This window comes from Nerophis ophidion, linkage group LG11, assembly GCF_033978795.1.
Source record: "Nerophis ophidion isolate RoL-2023_Sa linkage group LG11, RoL_Noph_v1.0, whole genome shotgun sequence".
NCBI lineage: Eukaryota > Metazoa > Chordata > Actinopteri > Syngnathiformes > Syngnathidae > Nerophis > Nerophis ophidion.
Genome location: NC_084621.1, coordinates 17,588,419 through 17,613,988, shown reverse-complemented (window position 1 = coordinate 17,613,988; position 25,570 = coordinate 17,588,419). Strand labels below are relative to the sequence as shown.

General features: G+C 40.5%; 2 protein-coding genes across 3 annotated transcripts in view; both read right to left on the bottom strand.

Annotated features, from left to right (window-relative positions):
* Positions 1–466: 466 nt before the first annotated feature.
* On the bottom strand, positions 467–17,973 carry zp3d.1 (zona pellucida glycoprotein 3d tandem duplicate 1). The gene is made up of 8 exons (XM_061915187.1): positions 17,475–17,973; positions 13,639–13,751; positions 13,200–13,303; positions 10,561–10,735; positions 10,375–10,483; positions 9,415–9,500; positions 6,620–6,690; positions 467–1,598 (listed from the first exon to the last, which is right to left on the bottom strand). The coding sequence occupies exons 1-8, from the start codon at positions 17,937–17,939 to the stop codon at positions 592–594; spliced, it is 2,130 nt and encodes a 709-aa protein (XP_061771171.1). The 5' UTR covers positions 17,940–17,973; the 3' UTR covers positions 467–591.
* A 2,547-nt stretch (positions 17,974–20,520) lies between these two features.
* ppox (protoporphyrinogen oxidase) overlaps positions 20,521–25,570 on the bottom strand; it is a 32,616-nt gene continuing 27,566 nt past the window's right edge. For both annotated transcript variants that reach the window (XM_061915185.1, XM_061915186.1), the window contains exons 11-13: positions 23,959–24,108; positions 21,564–21,606; positions 20,521–21,443 (exon numbers count right to left, since the gene is read on the bottom strand). In XM_061915185.1, coding sequence (XP_061771169.1) covers positions 21,307–21,443; positions 21,564–21,606; positions 23,959–24,108 — 330 coding nt within the window. In that variant the 3' untranslated portion in view covers positions 20,521–21,306. The remainder of the gene's footprint in view (positions 21,444–21,563; positions 21,607–23,958; positions 24,109–25,570) is intronic.

Genomic DNA, 25,570 nt, shown 5'->3' with positions numbered 1-25,570 from the left:
AGAGAAGGTCCAAGACGCGCCAGAGAAGGTAGAGGATGCGCCAGAGAAGGTACAAGACGCGTCAGAGAAGGTACCGGATGGCCCAGAGAAGGTACAGAACGCGTCAGAGAAGGTGCAGGACGCGTCCGAGAAGGTCCAGGACGCGTCCGAGAAGGTCCAGGAGGCGCCAGAGAATGTACAGGAGGCGCCAGAGAATGTACAGGAGGCGCCAGAGAATGTACAGAAGGCGCCAGAGAAGGTACAGGACGCGCCAGAGAAGGTACAGGACGCGCCAGAGAAGGTACAGGACGCGCCAGTTGTGCAGGATTTCATTCATTCATTCAAGGTGCAGGTGCGCCAGGTGTACAGGTGCATCAGCTCTGCACTTTGAGGACACTGTGGGATTTTACTGCATATTTATTGCTCCCCATGAAAAAAGCAATTAAAGTGAGATTAATTGGTGGTTGATTGCAATAAACAACACAGGTGACTTTCTGGCATTGAAAGTGTTTATATTCTTAAGATGTTCACTAGTTGTGTTTTGAGAAGTGAACACCCGAGCACGTACACAATCAAAAAGTCTACATTCTGTCCACGATAGTCCAAAGTTTTCTAGCGCCACACCTGCTCAGGTATGTAGCCGCTCTCTTCCATCCCACTTGTAATGATTACCACAGCAGAGTGTTGTGGCTTGTCCAGAACTTCCTCCGAAACTGTCAAACCTGGTCCGGCAGCAAAGTACTGGTTCCGTTCTTCACTTGTCTTGCCTGCCACATCCAAGCTGCCACGGTGGAGAACTTCACCTTCTTCACTTTCAGAAATACAATCAGTCTGCTCAAGCAAGCCTTCAACACACATCGGCTGTCTGAACTGGGCCAACTGGTCCCGTTCCAAACCTCTGATCTGTCGACTTTGAAACCATTCGTTAAGTCCGTCTAGGTCTTTACTGCCAACGTAGTCTGTTGGCTCTGGTGACTCGTCTAAAGCTCTGTCCAAGGACGCAATAGTAGACTGACTGTTGTCCAACATGTTTGACACAGGTGGGATCTCAGTTGAGGCAGGAAAGTTTATTTCCTCCGTGTTCTGCCCGTTTGTACCCTCGAATCCATCACCTGTGGGCGGGCAGCTGTTTGTATCAATATTAGAGCACAGCTCCTCACGGGAAATCACATTAGAGGAAATGTTTCCCGCAGAGCCAAGATCCCCAAGAATATTGGGATTCTGTGTTCTGTTGTCCATCCAACCAGTGGTGGCCTTCTTCCCCTGATCCAACATAACCCCGGGATCTGGTGTTGGTTCCATTTGTTGGTCGTCAGTGTGTTGTTTTTCCTTCCGTCCCTGCTTGTAAGTTGTGCCATCGTTGTTGATGAGTGTGTTCAGCCTTGGTTCTTGGTCTCTTTCAATCATCTCCAGCCTCGGTTCTTGGTCTCCTTCAATGATCTCCTCGGTTTTATAATCCGTCTCCATCCAGGAAGTGTCCAGCATTATAAGGTCCACTTTTTTTCCCTTTTCCTCTTCCTGGTCCACCCTTTCCTTGCCCTGAGAAGAGATCACCTTCATGCTGGGGTCATCTTGTCGGCGAGTCCGCCAGCCAGGACTGCTGACAATGTTCTTCACAGCTAAGGGTGGGGTGGAAACAAAAACAGTCAAATCTCAAAACCTGAACATGGTGACAAATGCTTACTTGTTGGCCATAGAAAAGAAGCGAGCAGCTACCCTCAGGTGATGCCAAATAACTTTCACCACCAGCCACAACATCCGTTAAAGGGGAACATTATCACAATTTCAAAAGGGTTAAAAACAATAAAAATCACTTCCCAGTGGCTTGTTTTATTTTTCTAAGTTTTTTTCAAAATTTTACACCTCCCGGAATATCCCTAAAAAAAGCTTTAAAGTCCTTGATTTTCGCTATTAGCGATGCGACTGTCCATTTCCCTGTGACGTCATACAGGGCTGCCAATACAAACAACATGGCGGTTACCACAGCAAGATATAGCGACATTAGCTCAGATTCAGACTCGGATTTCAGCGTCTTAAGCGATTCAACAGATTACGCATGTATTGAAACGGATGGTCGGAGTATGGAGGCAGATAGCGAAAACGAAATTGAAGAAGAAACTGAAGCTATTGAGCGAATAGCTATTGACGCTATTCGGCCATAGCGTGGGTGTACCTAATGAAGTGGCCCATAGCATGGCTGCCTTATTAGCATCGCCGGTAAAATGTGCGGACCAAACGATCAGGACTTTCGCATCTTGTGACACTGGAGCAACTTAAATCCGTCGATTGGTAAGTGTTTGTTTCGCATTAAATGTGGGTATCTAGTTTCAAATGTACATACAGCTGGCGTAAATAGCATGTTAGCATCGATTAGCGTAGCATGTTAGCATCGATTAGCTGGCAGTCATGCTGCGACCAAAATATGTCTGATTAGCACATAAGTCAACGACATCAACAAAACTCACCTTTGTGATTTCGTTGACTTTATCGTTGCAAATGCATCTGCAGGTTATCCATACATCTCTGTGCCATGTCTGTCTTAGCATCTCCGGAAAAATGTGCAGACACTCCGGCACATTCAATGGGGGTCTGGCGGCAGATTTCTTGCCAGTGGTGCAACTTGAATCCCTCCCTGTTAGTGTTGTTACACCCTCCGACGAGGCATGATGTCTCCAAGGTTCCAAAAAATAGTCGAAAAAACGGATAATAACAGAGCTGAGACCCGGTGTTTGTAATGTGAAAATGAAAATGGCGGGTGTGTTACCTCGGTGACGTCACGTTCTGAAGTCATCGCTACAAGACCGATAAACAGAAAGGCGTTTAATTCGCCAAAATTCACCCATTTAGAGTTCGGAAATCGGTTAAAAAATTACATGGTCTTTTTTTCTGCAACATCAAGGTATATATTGACGCTTGCATAGGTTTGGTGATAATGTTCCCCTTTAAGAGACGGTGGCGGGCCCTGAGTTTCCCACCTAGGCTTTCAGTGATGTCCCACTTCAATGATTACCTCTCAAAATACCATCATTGATGTCCCTACATGACCATTGCTGGAGAAATACTATACAGAAACACATTTACTGGGCATTAAAGGCCTACTAAAACCCACTACTAGCGACCACGCAGTCTGATAGTTTATATATCAATGATGAAAATATTAACATTGCAACACATGCCGATACGGCCGGTTTAGTTTACTAAATTGCAATTTTAAATTTACCGCAAGGTATCCTATTAAAAACATCGCGGAATGATGACGCGTGCATGTGACGTTACCCAGCACCGATCAAGACTCAAAGTAGTCTGTTTTTATCGCATAATTAAACAGTATTCTGGACATCTGAATCTTTTGCAATTTGTACAATTAATAATGGAGACGACAAAGAAGAAAGATGTTGGTGGAAAGCGGTGTACTGCAGCCGGCTGTAGCAACACAAACACAGCCGGTGTTTCTTTGTTTGTTGTGAAGATTTAATATGGAACAAAGCGGTCAAGGGAACATGGTTCTCTACCACATGTCAACCGGCAGGTTTCGGTGAGAAAAATGTGGTAATAAGTTGGCTCTTACCGTAAACATGAGCGGAGCTTGTGTTGTTCCTCCTGCAACTGTCAAAAGAGGCAGATGCGACTTTCCTGGCTCCGCCATTGCTTCCCTCAGAGACACTGGCGGTCACCACACCCCTCCGACTTTCAGGTTTGACTATATAATCTCACCAAAACACTTTTCCAGAATTATCCTAGTAAATGTGTCTAATAACATTTGAATCGCTCCCACTGCCCTCGTCTTTTTTTTTTTTTCCTCTACTAGTCCTTCACTCTCACTATCCTCATCCACGAGTCTTTCATCCTCGCTCAAATTTATGGGGAAATTTTCGCTTTCTCAGTCCGAATCGCTCTAGCTGCTGGTGGCCATGATTGTAAACAATGTGAGGAAGTAATGAGCTCCACAACCCGTGACGTCACGCGCACATCGTCTGCTACTTCCGGTACAGGCAAGGCTTTTTTATGAGCGACCAAAAATTGCGAACTTTTTCGTCGATGTTCTCTACTAAATCCTTTCAGCAAAAATATGGCAATATCGGGAAATGATCAAGTATGACACATAGAATAGACCTGCTATCCCCGTTTAAATAAGAAAATCTCATTTCAGTAGGCCTTTAAGGCACATCAACAGTGTACAAAATGGGTTATTTTCTGGCACATTTAAAAAGCCATTAAAAGGCATCAGCAATTAAAACATATCTTATGTGCTACTGTCAAAATTACAATTGCAAAAAACATTAAAAGTAAAAAAATGAAATACTATTCGACAACAACTGGTGATCTGATTGGCTATAGCAACTGTCTATCAACTGTATGTGGCCGTTCACTTACAGTGCACACAGATTGTTGATTGTGAAAGCAGATTTTGAATACAAAGTAAAAGTAAAAACAACAACACTGGAAGGAAGGAGAATAATATGACATGAAGACAATATGAATATTTTACATATTTAGGGAAAGTCAATAAAAAATGAGTTTTATATTTAATTATGATTTCTGCGTACCGTATTTCCTTGAATTGCCGCCGGGTATATAGTATGCTCCTGCCTAGAATTGCTGCCGGGTCAAACTCGTTTCGCAAAATAATTAGCGCATGCTTAGCATTAACGCCGGGTCAAACTCGTTTCGCAAAATATTATTTTTATTAGCGCACGTCTAGAATTTTCGCCGGGTCAAACTCGTTTCGCCAAATAATTAGCATATGCCTAGATTTTCCACCGGTCAAACTCGTCACGTCATGAGTGACACTTCCCCTGTCATCATTTTCAAAATGGAGGAGGCTGATTTCAATCATTTGAAATCGCATAGAGGGAAGAAGATTAAGAGCTATTCAGTAGGATTTAAGGTCCAAGCTATTGAATAAGCTAAAAAGAACAGTAAGCAGCTATGTTTTATTAATATACCGTAGCTGCGTGTGTCAAATATGAGTCGTTAAATGACTCCCGCCTCCTGGCGGTAGAGGGCGCTAGTGATCCTTCTTGCGACTACTCGGCTGCAGAAGAAGTGACAACAAGCAGCAAGAGTGAGCAGCGATTGTTTAGTTTTTCCTCTCGCTTGCACTTTTAACATGGAGGATTACATATCTAAAATAAAACAGTTTTCTAAACTGGACTTTCAATCAAAGCAGGAGGTAACAAAAAGGAAGATCTCCATCGAGACAGAGAGACTTTTAAAACTGAAGAAAGATAAGGAAGACTTCTATAAACAAGTTATCGATGCTTTTGATCAAAAGTAGCTGCGCATTGACTTTATTTATAAGTAAAGGTAGGACCATAATAAAGTATTTTTCATTAAATGTGCTTTTCATGATGGTTTCCTTACATCACATTCAAATTTACAAGCGCAGGCCTAAATTTACCGCATGCCTTTGGTAAACGCCGGAGTGAGAAGAGGTTTTAAATTAATTAGCCCCCCGGCGGCAATACAAGGAAATACGGTATATTAGTCCAGCAGAGAAGGCCTTGCTGCCACACCACTGGTTAGAGTCTTGTTGACAGTAATCAGCCAGGGTTGAATGAACACAATTGGACTTGTTTCATCTTTTATCCAAAAGGCCTCAGTTGTACATTTTAGGTGTGCAGTTTCCTTAGTCTAGCCTTTGGTGGGCGTGTCCCCTGGCAGTGGTCAAATGCTGCTCTGACCAGTCAGCTACCATACAAAACAAAAACCTTAGATAGAAACTTCAGGTGAAAACGTGGCGGTCGGTTTATGAGAGAAACACCAAGTGGTTTTGACAAGACATCAAACATTACAAATCTGGTGACTCCCTCAGACAAAAGCTGGTCCCCTCTAAGAACTAAATCCCGAAAGGCAAACTTGATCCTGTTTATGAAAAACCAACAATCCTTACCCAAAAGCATGGCACAGCATACATTTCTTTCAAATCCCTCTGAATACCATCCATGTTAAACCTAAACCCAACCCGACGCTGTGCCGACGACATTTCTGGCTCAGAGATTTCCTCATTCCACAGGACCAGTGGCCTCCAAACACCTTTTGCACAATGGCAAACAGATAACTGGTTGGCACGCAGAGCAGTCGTTCCCACGTCACGCCTGGCCAGGGCAGCAGTTCTGTAGTGACCGCCCCCAGGGGACACACCCTCCATAGCTAAAGTCCACTAAGGTGGAATGTCTTGAATAAACAAAGAGTTGCAGATCACCACGACCAGGAGGACTGAAAATGGTCCAGGTGGTTGGATGGCCCAGGTGGGTGTGGCTCCACGCAACAGGAACAGACCTCCTTCAAACTAAGTCACCACAGTATCTGATGTGGTTGATCCACCACCAGAGGGCGTGGTTGCCAATAAAGCCCTTATGAAAGGTGGCCCAACACCAAAGACAAGACTGTCCATCCAGCTCGTTGGAAGCAGAGACTCTTCTACCTCAAACTTTCGCTCTATCGGCTTTGGATGTTTTACAGAGGACTATTTGGAATTGTGTCAAAATGGATTTTTTACCTGATATTACAATGCATGTTTTGCTTTAAACAAAATTATCATGTAATAATAACAAACAGACATAGAAATGTTAGAATGTGGGTCTTTGCGATTGGTGTTGAGCATCGCTGCTGTGGATGAAAGTGGAATAGTACTCACAGTCCTGCAGGTCCCCACATGTGGAACTACAACAGGAGCAGACTGAAGGCGGTGCCTGCAGTTCCTCCCACCTGATGCCACAAAACAGAAGGAACATTTACAGCCACTTCTCAGAATCAGAATCTTTTTATTGCCAATGTTTGAGAGCGGGTTCGCAAACTAGGAATTTTTCTTGGTGCAATCGTGCAACATAAAAGACATATAAGACATAGTAGGTAATAAGATGAGCTGTAACTGAACTATCAGATCTTGTAATAGTTCATGTGTCTGATGGCCGAGGGGTAAAAACTGGTCTGAATGGACCGTAGTCTCCTGCATGAGGGGAGAGGGGAGAATAGTTTGTGTCCAGGGTGAGAAGAGTCAGCTGTGATCCAACCCACACGCCTCCTGGTCCTGGAGGAGAACAGGTCTTGGAGGGATGGGAGATTGCAGCCAATCACCTTATCAGCAGCACGTACGATGCGCTGCAATCGAGGCTTGTCCTGGACTGTGGCGCCGGGGAACCACACAATAATGGAGGAGGTGAGGATGGACTCGATGATGGCTGAATAAAACTGCACCAGTATCTTGGTCGGTACCTTCAGTTTCCTCAGCTGCCGCAAGAAGTACATCCTCTGTTGGGCCTTCTTGATGAGGGAGCTGATGGTCGGCTCCCTATTGAAGTCTTGGGTGATGGTGGTGCCCAAGAAACGGAAGAGTCCACGATGGAGACGGGGGTGGGAGAGTCAATCAGGGTGAGGGGGGGATGGTGGGGCTGTGACTTTCCTGAAGTCCATGATCATCTCCACTGTTTTCTGTGCGTTTAGCTCCAGGTTGTTGAGGCTGCACCAGGACGCCAGCCGGTCCACCTCTCTCGTGTAGGCGGACTCATCGCCATCTGAGATGAGCCCGATGAGGGTAGTGTCATCCGCAAACTTCAGCAGCTTTACTGACTGGTGACTGGAGGTGCAGCAGTTTGTATACAGGGAGAAGAGCCAGGGGGAAATCACACAGCCCTGAGGAGCACCAGTGTTCGTGGTTCGACTGTCCGAGACAATCTTCTCCAGCCGCAGAAAGATTCTAAACATTTCTTGTTTGAAATCCCTTGTAGTTGATTCAGGTAGGTGGAGGCTGGGCGACAACTAAAAACTGATGTTCTCATTGGTCATTGGCAGCTGCTTAGGTGAGAAGCCAAACTGAACAGTCAACTTGTGATGGATTAAGCGCCCTGAGGATATTTGTAATCATCTTAAAATATCAACCCTCTCCCAGCAAACTGGACAAGGTTTGGTAATTGGTCAGCAGGGACTTTGGTCCATTCTTCACAGAGATTACCTTCTATAGTCACCATGGACCACCACGCTACTTCTTATCCACTTTTTCAATCTATTTCTATTACCACCTCATGTGGTTCTTCTTGATGTGGAGGAGCAGTGGCTCTACTCCCAGTTCCCTGCAGATAATAGAGCTGCTCAGAGCCAAGCCAGCCTACGGAGTCATCTTGTCCTCTTGGTCACAACCAAGATCCACCGGTCAATTGACAGCTAATCTGCCTCTTCACGACCAAGGATCCATGTGGAGTCTGCATCAGTGGGCACGCCTATGGTCCACACTCCGGGAATATCCACCACAGGATTAGTGAAGGGACACTTTGCCCTCTCCAAGTCCACAGAAGACACGTAGACTGGTTGGGAACACTCTGGTATGCTGGCTCATGTATGGAAGGCGGCAAAAACTACAGCCCACGAGCATTGGGTAAAGCGGAAAGTCCTAAAGGAGTTGAACTAAATGGCCTGCAAACAGATGGTACCGGTGCCAACACTAACGGCAGTCACCAGACCAAAATGAGGCACCACCTACTGGTGCCTCATTTTGGTGCCAAATGAATGCATTCTTCTGCAAGGTTGCCCACATTTGTGGTCCTCTCCAAGGTTCTCATAGTCATCATTGTCACCGACGTCCCACTGGGTGTGAGTTCTCCTTGCCCTTATGTGGGTTTTTCCAAGGATGTTGTAGTCGTAGTGGTTTGTGCAGTCCTTTGAGACATTTGGGATTTAGGGCTATATAAATAAACTGATTGATTGATAATTTAGACAATCAGTTGTGGATTTTATTTCCTATTTCTGAATGCATGACTTAGTGACACTATATTTTTTAATCCAAAAGGACTATATGGTCAACATCAAGTTCTGGAGGAACTCAAAAGCAATGTTTTCCCAACAGAAAATGTGCTCCTTTTCTAAGTAAGTACTAGTTGGGAAACAGTTTAAGCACCGTTCCAAATCGACCAAGTTTGTGGTTGTATCTCCTAAAATGCAAACAACAGTCTTCCAGTCCAGTCACAAGTCGCTGATCAGGTTCCTCGTTTTATCGGCTTTGCGGAACTTGTTTCGATGGGTTAGCTTTAGCGCTGCAAACTGTGGAATGGAATCCTGGGCAGAGGTGAGTCATTACTCATTTCGACTCACCTTAGCTCACGACTCCATTCCACGGTTTGACTCATTACACCAGAGAACCTTAAAACACATGCTGGGCCGATGAATCGGAAATATCGGCAGAGTTGTATCAGAATTTGCCGATCGGTGATCTACTCTGGAATCGGCGCCAAATATCAATACGGGATCGGATCAGCTCCATCCCTAATTGTTAGCCTCTCACCTCTGGCAATAGAGTCCAAGTCCTCTGGAGAGGACTGGTTCCAGAGCCCTTGTCGTTTGTCGAGGTGAGATGCGTCTTGCCGGAACTTGTCAACCTCTGGCACCAGCACAGAGGTGACATAAATACTGTATTTGGACTAGAATGTGGGTGTGGCTTACCTGCCAGTAGATTTGTTGTAGTTGCAGGACTTGGATGTGTGGGAAATGGTGAGAGCGACAGACATTGAACAGTGGAGGTACAGTACCTAGACAAAACAGAGTTCAAATCCAGTCAGGAACACCCATCGGAAAGGACTAACCCGGAGTAGTTTAGGCAGTGTTTCGTTCTGGTCCGAGAAACAAATGATCGGAATTTTGTTTCCCTCGCTTCTCTTCTACAAAGTTAGGGTTAGGGTTGAGGTTGGGACACGTTTTGTGTCCGTCAATGTTTGTGGCATATTTCAGTTTGGATATCTGACCACTGAAGCGGTTGGTTTCCTGGCATGGACTTACAGGTCGAGGCACAATCATTTGAGCCTTCATCCATGGCAAAACTAGTTAGTGAGACTGACTGGCGGGTCAGTGAAGCGTTCACTCTCCGAGACAAGTCGTGGTGAAGAGACCGGAGCCGGAAGGCAAGCTCTCGGTGTACCAGTCGATCTACGTTCCTACCCTCAAGCATAGCTGGACTCTCCCTGAAAGATAAGCTGAGGAGTCCAGTCAACCCGGAGGAGTTCTGATCAGAGTTGAGAAGAGCCTGTTGACCTAACTCCGCCATCTACTTCTGATGCTTCCTCGGCGTGACATGTTCCTGACATGCCCAGCCAGGGGAAAGCCCAGGGCTAGACCGAGGGCACGGTGGAGGGACTATGACTCAATACTGGCCTGGGACCAGTGGAACTGGAAGAGCAGTCTAGAGACCAGGCAGTCTGAGTTACTGCCCTGCCAGCTGGACCCAGGTCAGTGGAAGAACATGGATGGTTAGAGGTCTTGGTGGACCAACTGATCACCTCGTATGAAAGATTGTGGAGTGAAAGTGTGAGTTCAACGGCGGAAAGTCTAAATTGTGAAATGTTTATCAACTGAAATGGAAGTCTTTCAAATTGAAAAAGATCCACCTTAGCCCTATTCAGTTCTTACCTGGGAGAGGTTTCTGAAGAGAAATGCATCGATTGAAAACTTGAGCATGTTGGCTTTCCTTGACCAGAACTTGGAGGAACTGGCAACCCTCAGACTGTCTGTCAAACATCTGCAAATCCAGAAGACAAGCACACACATGACTGAAGGCCAGTGCTGGACGGTACTGTGGAGTACTTTTGTGCACACCCGTAGTTGCTGATGACGTCCACTTTGGGCACGCTGTTGGGCTCGCTGGAGCTGGTCACGTAGCAGGAGTCCACAGAGAGGTGCTCACCTGGCAACATGTGGCCGCTCTCAGCTACAAAATTCACAGATTCTCCCAAGACAAACGAGTGGTCGGTCGGGACGGACTCCCAGTCATCTGGCAACAACGCACACTTGACTTTAGACAAATACATCTGGCAACAACACACTTGGCTCTACACAAATACATCTGGCAACAACACACACTTGACTCTAGACAAATACATCTGGCAACAACACACACTTGACTCTAGACAAACACATCTGGCAACAACACACACTTGACTCTAGACAAACATATCTGGCAACAACACACACTTGACTCTAGACAAGTACATCTGGCAACAACACACACTTGACTCTAGACAAGTACATCTGGCAACAACACACACTTGACTCCAGACGAACACATCTGGCAACAACACACACTTGACTCTAGACGAACACATCTGGCAACAACACACACTTGACTCCAGACGAACACATCTGGCAACAACACACACTTGATTCTAGACAAATACATCTGGCAACAACACACACTTGACTCTAGACAAATACATCTGGCAACAACACACACTTGACTCCAGACAAATACATCGGGCAACAACACACACTTGACTCCAGACGAATACATCTGGCAACAACACACACTTGACTCTAGACAAATATATCTGGCAACAACACACACTTGACTCTAGACAAATACATCTGGCAACAACACACACTTGACTCTAGACAAATACATCCGGCAACAACACACACTTGACTCTAGACAAATACATCCGGCAACAACACACACTTGACTCTAGACAAATACATCCGGCAACAACACACACTTGACTCTAGACAAATACATCCGGCAACAACACACACTTGACTCTAGACAAATACATCCGGCAACAACACACACTTGACTCTAGACAAATACATCCGGCAACAACACACACTTGACTCTAGACAAATACATCCGGCAACAACACACACTTGACTCTAGACGAATACATCCGGCAACACCACACACTTGACTCCAGACGAATACATCCGGCAACAACACACACTTGACTCTAGACAAATACATCCGGCAACAACACACACTTGACTCTAGACAAATACATCTGGCAACAACACACACTTGACTCTAGACAAATACATCTGGCAACAACACACACTTGACTCTAGACAAATACACCTGGCAACAACACACACTTGACTCTAGACAAATACATTTGGCAACAACACACACTTGACTCTAGACAAATACATCTGGCAACAACACACACTTGACTCTAGACAAATACATCTGGCAACAACACACACTTGATTCTAGACAAATACATCTGGCAACAACACACACTTGACTCTAGACGAACATATCTGGCAACAACACACACTTGACTCTAGACGAACACATCTGGCAACAACACACACTTGACTCTAGACGAACACATCTGGCAACAACACACACTTGACTCCAGACGAACACATCTGGCAACAACACACACTTGATTCTAGACAAATACATCTGGCAACAACACACACTTGACTCCGGACGAATACATCTGGCAACAACACACACTTGACTCCAGACGAATACATCTGGCAACAACACACACTTGACTCTAGACGAACACATCCGGCAACAACACACACTTGACTCTAGACGAACACATCCGGCAACAACACACACTTGACTCTAGACAAATACATCTGGCAACAACACACACTAGACTCCAGACGAATACATCTGGCAACAACACACACTTGACTCCAGACGAATACATCTGGCAACAACACACACTTGACTCCAGACAAATACATCTGGCAACAACACACACTAGACTCCAGACGAATACATCTGGCAACAACACACACTTGACTCCAGACGAATACATCTGGCAACAACACACACTTGACTCCAGACAAATACATCTGGCAACAACACACACTTGACTCTAGACGAACACATCCGGCAACAACACACACTTGACTCCAGACAAATACATCTGGCAACAACACACACTTGACTCCGGACGAATACATCTGGCAACAACACACACTTGACTCTAGACGAACACATCCGGCAACAACACACACTTGACTCTAGACGAACACATCCGGCAACAACACACACTTGACTCTAGACAAATACATCTGGCAACAACACACACTAGACTCCAGACGAATACATCTGGCAACAACACACACTTGACTCCAGACGAATACATCTGGCAACAACACACACTTGACTCCAGACAAATACATCTGGCAACAACACACACTTGACTCCAGACGAATACATCTGGCAACAACACACACTTGACTCCAGACAAATACATCTGGCAACAACACACACTTGACTCCAGACGAATACATCTGGCAACAACACACACTTGACTCTAGACAAATACATCTGGCAACAACACACACTTGACTCTAGACAAATACATCTGGCAACAACACACACTTGACTCTAGACGAATACATCTGGCAACAACACACACTTGACTCTAGACAAATACATCTGGCAACGACACACACTTGACTCTGGACAAATACATCTGGCAACAACACACACTTGTCACCTGTGCAGACTTTCAGGCTGAAGGTCAGCTGACTTCTGATGGTCTTCTTGAAGGTCACCTGCTGGAGTTCAGGTGTGAAGCCCACCTTGTAGGAGTAATGGAACCTGAAACACAGTACTTTCATTACTGCACAGTACTACAATGTTACCTTCACAGTACAGTGTGGTACAACTGCACTGTACTACACACTGCCATGCACACACAGGACATACTTGTGCACACCAGTATACACAAAGTACATACTTGTGTGGACAAAGTACATAGTTGTACACACAAAGTACATTCTTGTGTGGACAAAATACATAGTTGTGTACACCAGTACACACAAAGCACATACTTGTACGCAAAAAGTATAGTTGTGCACACCAGTGCACACAAAGTACATAGTTGTGTACACAAAGTACTGGTTAGGTTGATGTAGTACAAGTTGTAGTATTACCTGTTGTATCGGCAGTGGATGGGAAGTACAAAAGGTAGTACCCGCAGTACATGTAGTTGTGGTGGAGGCGTGTAGTACAAAGTAAAAGTATACACCAGCTGAGCAGCAAACACCTGCAACACAACAACCTTGTTAGTAGCATTTTATTGATTATATCACTTTTATCACCCATTATATAACTTGTATCACTCATTATATCACTTTTATCATCATTATATTGCTTTCATTATTGATTATATAACTTATGATCCATTATTGATTATATGACTTATCACCCATTATATCACTTTCATTATTGATTATATCACTTTTATCATCCATTATATCGCTTTTATTATTGATTACGGTATATCACCTTTATCATGCATTATTGATTGTATCACTTTTATCATCCTTACATTGCTTTCATTATTGATTATGTCACCTTTATCATCCATCCATCCATCCATCCATCCATCATCTTCCGCTTATCCGAGGTCGGGTCGCGGGGGCAGCAGCCTAAGCAGGGAAGCCCAGACTTCCCTATCTCCAGCCACTTCGTCCAGCTCTTCCCGGGGATCCCGAGGCGTTCCCAGGCCAGCCGGGAGACATAGTCTTCCCAACGTGTCCTGGGTCTTCCCCGTGGCCTCCTACCAGCTGGACATGCCCTAAACACCTCCCTAGGGAGGCGTTCGGGTGGCATCCTGACCAGATAACCGAACCACCTCATCTGGCTCCTCTCGATGTGGAGGAGCAGCGGCTTTACTTTGAGTTCCTCCCGGATGACAGAGCTTCTCACCCTATCTCTAAGGGAGAGACCCGCCACCCGGCGGAGGAAACTCATTTCGGCCGCTTGTACCCGTGATCTTATCCTTTCGGTCATGACCCAAAGCTCATGACCATAGGTGAGGATGGGAACGTAGATCGACCGGTAAATTGAGAGCTTTGCCTTCCGGCTCAGCTCCTTCTTCACCACAACGGATCGATACAACGTCCGCATTACTGAAGACGCCGCACCGATCCGCCTGTCGATCTCACGATCCACTCTTCCCTCACTCGTGAACAAGACTCCTAGGTACTTGAACTCCTCCACTTGGGGCAGGGTCTCCTCCCCAACCCGGAGATGGCACTCCACCCTTTTCCGGGCGAGAACCATGGACTTGGACTTGGAGGTGCTGATTCTCATTCCAGTCGCTTCACACTCGGCTGCGAACCGATCCAGTGAGAGCTAAAGATCCCGGTCAGATGAAGACATCAGGACCACATCATCCATTATTGATTATATCACTTTTATTATCATTATATCACTTTTATCATCATTATATTGCTTTCATTATTGATTATGTCACCTTTATCATCCATTATATCGCTTTTATTATTGATTATGGTATATGACCTTTATCATGCATTATTGATTATATCACTTTTATTATCATTATATCACTTTTATCATCATTATATTGCTTTCATTATTGATTATGTCACCTTTATCATCCATTATTGATTATATCACTTTTATTATCATTATATCACTTTTATCATCATTATATTGCTTTCATTATTGATCATATCACTTTTATCATCCATTGTATTGCTTACATTATTGATTATATCACCTTCATCATCCATTGTTGATTATATCACTTTTATCATCCAAAATGGATGGATGGATTTATTGCTTTCATTATTGATTATATCACCTCTATCATCCATTATTGATTATATCACTTTCATCATCCATTTTATTGCTTTCATTGATTACAGTATATCACCTTTATCATGCATTTTTGATTATATCACTTTTATCATCATTATATTGCTTTCATTATTGTTTGTCATCTTTATCACCCATTATTGATTATATCACTTTTATCATCCATCATATTGCTTTCATTATTGATTATATCACTTCTATCATGCATTATTGATTATATCACTCTGATCATTATATTGCTTTCATTATTGTTTATGTCACCTTTATCATCCATTATGGATTATATCACTTTTATCATTATTTTGCTTTCATTATTGATTAGGACACTTTCATCCTCATTATATCACTTTTATGATCATTATATCACTTTCATTATTGATTATATCACTTTCATTATTGATTATATCACTTTTATCATCATTATAATGCTTTCATTATTGATTATATCACTCATGATCCATTTTTATTGTATCACTTTTATCATCAATGATATTGCTTTCATTATTGATTATGTCACCTTTATCATCCATTATTGATTATATCACTAATCATCATTATATCACTTTTATCATCCATTACTTTCATTATTGATTATGTCACCTTTATCATCCATTATGGATCACTTTTATCATCATTATATCACTTTTATCATCCATTATATTGCTTTCATTATTGATTTCCTACACTTTTATGGTCCATTATATCACTCTTATGATCAATGCTATTGATTTGAGCGATGATGTTGTTGAATAGAAGTGTTTTATGAAGAAGAAATGGTTATGACATCATGTCAAGAAGCATCCATCCAAAATTCTACCTTAAAAAGGGACAAGCGGCAGAAAATGGATGGAAATTATGCACAAAAATTCATGACATAATGACGTCACTTTGCAAGAATATTGATCACAATATTGTTGCTTTCATCTTCTTGAATACTTCAGTATTGACTATGATCATATATAAATTATTATGATCATATATAGAAGAATATTGATTATGATCATATATGCCAGGGGTCGGCAACCTAAAATGTTGAAAGAGCCATTTTGAACCAAAAATACAAAAACAAATATGTCTGGAGCCGCAAAAAATAAAAGCCGTATTACATACAGATAATGTGTCATGAGATATAAATTGAATTAAGATGACTTAAAGGAAACTAAATGAGCTGAAATATAGCTACAAATGAGACATAATGATGCAATATGTACATACAGCTAGCCTAAATAGCATGTTAGCATCAGTTAGCTTGCAGTCATGCAGTGACCAAATATGTCTGATTATCACTCCACACAAGTCAATAACGTCAACAAAACTCACCTTTGTGCATTCACGCACAACGTTAAAAGTTTGGTGGACAAAATGAGACGGAAAAGAAGTGGCATAAAACACGTCTTAGAAAGTTGTACATGTAAACAAACTAGGGTGAGTTCAAGGACCGCCAAAATTAGTAGGACAAAACGGCGCTTGCCAAATACTCAAATCAGTGAGGCATGTTTAATATAAACAATGTGCTTTATAACAATTAGGCAGGTTCGTGTCATGTTTGTCGTCCTACAGAAACTATAATAAAACAAAAAATATATATTTTTTATAATTTCCCCCCTCATCTTTTTCCATACATTTTTGAAAAAGCTCCAGAGAGCCACTAGGGCGGCGCTAAAGAGCCGCGGGTTGCCGACCCCTGATATACAAGAATATTATTATTTTGATGTTACAGAATGTTTTCAATGTTATTACCTTCTTGAAAACACTTTTTCATAAAGTAGTATTATAAAAAGTTAATATTATTAAAAACATAATAGGTAAAAATATAAGGTATGTTTATGGAATTTCGGACATGGAGTTTGATTGAACGGTGGAAAGTTGGAAGGGATCAGAATAAATGCACCACAATCATGCAGCCAAATTCCTACCGCTTGTCCACACAACCTTGGCAAACACACTCGACGCTAAAGAGTTTTTCACCAGACAAAAAGTTAATACTTGTTAAACGAGGCCACAATATGAGAGCGAAAGCGTGAACTTCATGAGGAGTCGCTTCTTCTTAGGGAGCCAAGTCGAAAGAGCCGACTCCCACCACTCAAACGAACGTCCCATCGGTGGCAGATAGCGCCTCTAGCGGCCAGGCGGAGAAACATACCTGAGATTTGGCGCCACAGTCCGTGAGGGCGAACCGGAACCAGACAAAGTCCGAGGTCACGTTGGCGGCCTGACAAGAACCCAAACGGAACCGAGCCGGAACGGGCCAAGCGCGCAGCTGCCGGCGGTCCAGGCGGAGCAGGACTTCCTCCGCGCCGCACCAAACCTCCACCGGACGCACTCTGGCAGCCGGCGGCCACTTCCGGCCCGGACTTTCCCGCGGGAAGAAGAGCGCGGCGAGCTGGGCGGGAAGTGGCGTGCGGCGGCGAGGAGAAGGTCGCAGCAGCTCTTTGGCCACAAGAGGCCGGCGAGAGTGGCGGAACACCGGCAGGAGACGCGCCTGCTCCTGGACCCCCGGGGACTGGCGCACGTCCTCCTGGACCCCCGGAGAGCGGCTCCCGGGCCGGGGCGGACCCCCCGCGGCGACACGGCAGCACAGCAGGAAGACGCCGCACAGGAGCAGCATGACGTCAGGCGCACAGGTGAGCTCCGTGCGCGCACCTGTGCGCCTCCACCATTAATAGGGGCCGTGGCGATCCAGGGGTCGACGCCGATACCGGAGCTCGAGTTGATTTGGAGTTGTTGAAAATGTGAAATGAATCATCTTCATCTTGTCCGACAACTGGTTTACTAAATCATCTCGCAGACATTTTTCATCATCTTTCTCATCAATATCAATGATGTCATCATCAAAATCAATGATGTCATCATCTTTCTCATCAATATTAATGATGTCATCATCTTTCCCATCAGTATCAATCATTTCCTCATCATGTTTCTCATCAATATCAATGTCATCATCTTTTTCATCAATATCAATCATTTCATCATCAATATCAATGATGTCAGCATCTTTCTCATCAATATCAATCATTTCATCATTAATATCAATGATGTCATCATCAATATCAATGATGTCATCATCTTTCTCATCATTATCAATCATGTCATCATCAATATCAATGATGTCATCATCTTTTTCATCAATATCAATCATTTCATCATCAATATTAATGTCACCATCTTTCTCATCAATATCAATGTCATCATCAATATCAATGAGGTCATCATCAATACCAATGTCATCATCTTTCTAATCAATATCAATGATATCATCATCAATACCAATGATGTCATCATCAATACCAATGATGTCATCATCTCTTTCATCAATATCAATAATTTCATCATCAATATCAATGTCACCATCTTTTTCAATATCAATGATGTCATCATCAATATCAATGAGGTCATCATCTTTCTCATCAATATCAATGATGTCATCATCAATATCAATGATGCCATCATATTTCTCATCAATATCAATCATTTCATCATCAATATTAATGATGCCATCTTTCTCATCAATATCAATGATGCCATCATCTTTTTCATCAATATCAATCATTTCATCATCAATATTAATGTCACCATCTTTCTCATCAATATCAATGATGTCATCATCAATATCAATGAGGTCATCATCTTTCTCATCAATATCAATGTCATCATCAATACAAATGATGTCATCATCTTTCTCATCAATATCAATGATGTCATCATCAATATCAATGATGCCATCATATTTCTCATCAATATCAATCATTTCATCATCAATATTAAGGATGCCGATTGTATTGTACCATATGTCCCGGCACGAAATCTGCGTTCAAAGGACTCCGGCTTATTAGTGATTCCCAAAGCCCAAAAAAAGTCTGCGGGCTATAGAGCGTTTTCATTTCGGGCTCCAGTACTCTGGAATGCCCTCCCGGTAAAAGTTCGAGATGCCACCTCAGTAGAAGCATTTAAGTCTCACCTTAAAACTCATTTGTATACTCTAGCCTTTAAATAGACTCCCTTTTTAGACCAGTTGATCTGCCGTTTCTTTTCTTTTTCTCCTATGTCCCACTCTCCCTTGTGGAGGGGGTCCGGTCCGATCCGGTGGCCATGTACTGCTCGCCTGTGTATCGGCTGGGGACATCTCTGCGCTGCTGATCCGCCTCCGCTTGGGATGGTTTCCTGCTGGCTCCGCTGTGAACGGGACTCTCGCTGCTGTGTTGGATCCGCTTTGGACTGGACTCTTGCGGCTGTGTTGGATCCATTATGGATTGAACTTTCACAGTATCATGTTAGACCCGCTCGACATCCATTGCTTTCCTCCTCTCCAAGGTTCTCATAGTCATCATTGTCACTGGCGTCCCACTGGGTGTGAGTTTTCCTTGCCCTTATGTGGGCCTACCGAGGATGTCGTGGTGGTTTGTGCAGCCCTTTGAGACACTAGTGATTTAGGGCTATATAAGTAAACATTGATTGATCTTTCTCATCAATATCAATGATGTTATCATCAATGTCATCATTTTTCTCATCAATATCAATGATGTCATCATCATTATCAATGATGTCATCATATTTCTCATCAATATCAATCATTTCATCATCAATATCAATGATATCATCTTTCTCATCAATAGCAATCATTTCAAATTTGATGAAGACAATAATACTTTCATGCATCCATTAGTAATACAAAAGTAATAATACATAATTAGTAATGTATCATTAATAATACACCAGTAATACCATCCATTTTCTACTGATTGTCCCGTTCGGGGTCGTGTGTTTGGGGGCGGGGGGGGGGGGGGGGGGGGGGATGGGATGCTGGAGCCTCTCTAAGTAATAATACATGATTAATAATACTTCATTGATAATACAGCATACTTGCCAACCTTGAGACCTCCGATTTCGGTAGGTGGGGGCTGGTATGTGTGGGTGGGGCGGGGGCGTGGTTAAGAGGGGAGGAGTATATTTACAGCTAGAATACATTTTTTATTTCATATATATATATATGTATATATATATATATATAATCCAATCAACACACATATATATATATATATATATATATATGTGTGTTGATTGGATTATATATATATATACATATATATATATATATATATATATATATAAAGAAATACTTGACTTTCAGTGAATTCTAGCTATATATGTATATATATATATATATATATATATATATATAAGAGAAATACTTGAATATCAGGGTTCATTTATTTATACATATACACACATAACAGTCATTTACTCATTGTTGATTTAAGGGTTGAATTGTCCATCCTTGTTCTATTCTCTGTCACTATTTTTGTAACCACGCTGAACACCCTTTCTGAGGATGCATTGCTGTGTGGCACGCACAAAAGAGCTTTCATCAAACGCACTGGAGTCTGGAATCTTCCATCTCTCCCTAGCATGGCCCAAAACGTACAGTAGATGGCCGTATTGTCCTGTTTAAGAGTGTCACAACATTGCTGTTTACGGCAGACGAACTGCTTTACGGTAGACGAAAACGTGACTGCTGTTGTTGTGTGTCGTTACCGCGCTGGGAGGACGTTAATGAAACTGCCTAACAATAAACCCACATAAGAAACCAAGAACTCGCCCTCAATCATTCTACAGTTATAACGTCATTGGGCAGACACGCTCTTTATACTGTGGGAAAGCGGATGTGAAAACAGGCTGTCGAGATGTCACTCAGGTCCACATGAAGCTGGAGGGGGCGTGGCCTCCAGCTACGCCTGAATTTCGGGAGATATTCGGGAGAAAATTTGTCCCGGGAGGTTTTCGGGAGAGGCGCTGAATTTCGGGAGTCTCCGGGAAAATCCGGGAGGGTTGGCAAGTATGTAATACAGCATTAATAAGACATCATTGATGCGTCGTTAATTAACAAGTGGATGAACTAACAAGTGGTTGAAATAAGTAAATAATATAATATTGCTGAATGATGACAAATGAAATATTGATAAAACATTTATGAATAATTAAAGTGGAGTTCCCAGCAGCTCTTCTGCAGCCAACCTTGCATTGAAGATGACATCGTTGACGGACACGCCCTCGTACGACGAGCCAATCAGAGAAAGCGGAAGCTTCTTCTTTTTGATGAACTGTCGCATGAATTCTGAACATGCAGAAAGTTGTTTATTGACAAGTAGAAAACCAAACAGCCCAGAATATAACAAACATGTGAGTGATAATAATAGTAATAATATGATAATGATAATAATATGATCATACGCACCAACTCTGCTATGATGTCCCTCATGATACTGTGGTATACACTCCTGTATAATTACACATGTATATTACTATGTCATCATGATACTGTGGTATACACTCCTGTACAATTACACATGTATATTACTATGATGTCCCTCATGATACTGTGGTATACACTCCTGTACAAATACACATGTATATTACACATGCATACTTGTATATATACTGCCATATTACACATGTATATTACAGTCCTGTGGAAATACACATGTATACTTGATAATATACATACTAACAATACACTCGTATAATGTAAATGTCATACTCATAATAAACCTGTATAGTATACATCTAAAATGCTAATAAAAAACTTGTATAATGTACATGCATAATGCTAATAATAAACTTGTATAATGTACATGTATCATGCTAATAATAAACTTGTATAATGTACATGCATAATGCTAATAAACTTGTATAATGTGCATGTATCATGCTAATAATAAACTTGTATAACGTACATGCATAATGCTAATAATAAACTTGTATAAGGTACATGTATCATACTAATAATACACTTGTATAATGTACATGTCATACTCATAATAAACTTGTATAATATACATCTATAATGCTAATAATAAACTTGTATAATGTACATGCATAATGCTAATAATAAACTTGTATAATGTACATGCATAATGCTAAAAATAAACTTGTATAATGTACATGTATAATGCTAATAATAAACCTGCATCATGCTAATAATAAACTTGTATAATGTACATGCATAATGCTAATAATAAACTCGTATAATGTACATGCATAATGCTAATAATAAACTTGTATAATCTACATGTATCATACTAATAATACACTTGTATAATGTACATGTCATACTCATAATAAACTTGTATAATATACATCTATAATGCAAATAATAAACTTGTATAATGTACATGCATAATGCTAATAATAAACTTGTATAATGTACATGCATAAGGCTAATAATAAACTTGTATAATGCACATGTATAATGCTAATAATAAACCTGTATAATGCTAAAAATAAACTTGTATAATGTACTTGCATAATGCTTATAATAAACTTGTATAATGTACATGCATAATGCTAATAATAAACTTGTATAATATACATCTATAATGCTAATAATAAACTTGTATAATGTACATGCATAATGCTAATAATACACATGTATAATGTACATATATAATGCTAATAATAAACTTGTATAATGTACATGCATAATGCTAATAATAAACTTGTATAATGTACATGCATAAGGCTAATAATAAACTTGTATAATGTACATGTATAATGCTAATAATAAACCTGTATAATGCTAATAATAAACTTGTATAATGTACTTGCATAATGCTAATAATTAACTTTTTTAATGTACATACATAATGCTAATAATAAACTTGTATAATGTACATGCATAATGATAATAATAAACTTGTATAATATCCATCTATAATGCTAATAATAAACTTGTATAATGTACATATATAATGCTAATAATAAACTTGTATAATGTACATATATAATGCTAATAATAAACTTGTATAAATGTACATATATAATGCTAATAATAAACTTGTATAAATGTACATGTATCATGCTAATAATAAACTTGTATAATGTACATGCATAATGCTAATAATAAACTTGTATAATGTACATGCATCATGCTAATAATACATTTGTGTAATGTACATGCATAATGCTAATAATAAACTTGTATAATATACGTCTATGATGTTAATAATAAACTTGTATAATGTACATGCATAATGCTAATAATAAACTTGTATAATGTACATATATAATGCTAATAATAAACTTGTATAATGTACATGCATAATGCTAATAATAAACTTATATAATGTACATGCATAATGCTAATAAACTTGTGTAATGTACATGCATAATGCTAATAAACTTATATAATGTACAAGTATCATGCTAATAATACACTTTTATAATGTACAATAAAGTTTAAAGTTGTACACTGTACATTTATCGTACTAACAATAAAGTTGTATACTGTACATTGATTGTACTAACAATACAGTTGTATACTGTACATGTATAGTACTAACAATACAGTTGTATACTGTACATGTATAGTACTAACAATAAAGTTGTATACTGTACATGTATAGTACTAATAAAGTTGTATACTGTACATGTATAGTACTAATAAAGTTGTATACTGTACATGTACAGTATACAACTTTATTATAGGAGACAATGAGGAATGAAAGAATATTAATATGGGTATGATCATGACGATGATTGTGAATAAGAATATTAATATGATTATGAATAACAATGAATGTGACTATGGTTGTTAGTGTGGTTATGATTATGGTTGTGAGTGTGGTTGCTACCTGGTGCAGAGCCAGGTGAGTCCAGGTGGGAGGTGAGGTGACGCCCAGGTGAGCAGTCACAGCTTGAGTGGCTCGCAGTAGAAGGTCTTCCTCACGTACTGATGCTACTGGCCCAAACACTTCCTGGAACCAAGCTCCGCCCATCATCACCTGAGACACAGGTGAGTCTTAAGTCAATACAAGTTCAAGTATTGTACAGTAGTAGTAAATATTCATCATATATGTGTACAGTATGTAGAGTACTCACAAATATTCATCATATATGTGTATAGTAGTAGTAAATATTCATCATATATGTGTATAGTAGTAGTAAATATTCATCATATATTGTACAGTAGTAGATCAGTAGTAAATATTCATCATATATGTGTACAGTATGTAGAGTAGTAGTAAATATTCATCATATGTATACAGTAGTACTAGAGTAGTAGCAAATATTCATCATATATGTGTACAATAGTAGTAAATATTCATCAGATGTGTACAGTATGTACAGTTGTAGTAAATATTCAACATATATGTGTACAGTAGTAGAGTAGTAGTAAATATTCATCATACATGTTTACGGTATGTACAGTAATAGTAAATATTCATCATATATGTGTACAGTATGTAGAGTAGTAGTAAATATTCATCATATATGTTTACAGTATGTAGGGTACTCATAAATATTCATCATATGTATACAGTAGTAGTAGAGTAGTAGCAAATATTCATCATATATGTGTACAATAGTAGTAAATATTCATCAGATGTGTACAGTATGTACAGTTGTAGTAAATATTCAACATATATGTGTATAGTAGTAGTAAATATTCATCATATATGTGTATAGTAGTAGTAAATATTCATCATATATGTGTATAGTAGTAGATCAGTAATAAATATTCATCATATATGTGTACAGTAGTAGTAGAGTAGTAGTAAATATTCATCATATATGTTTACGGTATGTACAGTAATAGTAAATATTCATCATATATGTGTACAGTATGTAGAGTAGTAGTAAATATTCATCATATATGTGTACAGTATGTAGGGTATTCATAAATATTCATCATATGTATACAGTAGTAGTAGAGTAGTAGCAAATATTCATCATATATGTGTACAATAGTAGTAAATATTCATCAGATGTGTACAGTATGTACAGTAGTAGTACATATTCATCATATATGTGAACAGTATGTAGACTAATAGTAAATATTCATCATATATGTGTACAGTAGTAGTAAATATTCAGATGTGTACAGTATGTACAGTAGTAGTAAATATTCATCATATATGTGTACTATGTAGACTAATAGTAAATATTCATCATATATGTGTACAGTAGTAGTAAATATTCATCATATATGTGTACAGTATGTAGACTAATAGTAAATATTCATCATATATGTGTACAGTAGTAGTAAATATTCATCATATATGTGTACAGTATGTAGAGTTGTACTAAATATTCATCATATATGTGTACAGTATGTAGGGTACTCATAAATATTCATCATATGTATACAGTAGTAGTAGAGTAGTAGCAAATATTCAGCATATATGTGTACAATAGTAGTAAATATTCATCAGATGTGTACAGTAGTAGTAAATATTCATCATA

What these genes read in the sequence shown, in the direction of transcription:
- zp3d.1 (XM_061915187.1), bottom strand. Translation starts at nt 17,939, where the DNA reads ATGCTGCTCCTGTGCGGCGTCTTCCTGCTGTGCTGCCGTGTCGCCGCG. An exon ending in ACTGTGGCGCCAAATCTCAG is followed by an intron (nt 13,752 to 17,474) that starts GTATGTTTCTCC and finishes GTTGTGTTGCAG; the next exon opens with GTGTTTGCTGCTCAGCTGGT. An exon ending in TACAACAAATCTACTGGCAG is followed by an intron (nt 6,691 to 9,414) that starts GTAAGCCACACC and finishes TTGTGGCATCAG; the next exon opens with GTGGGAGGAACTGCAGGCAC.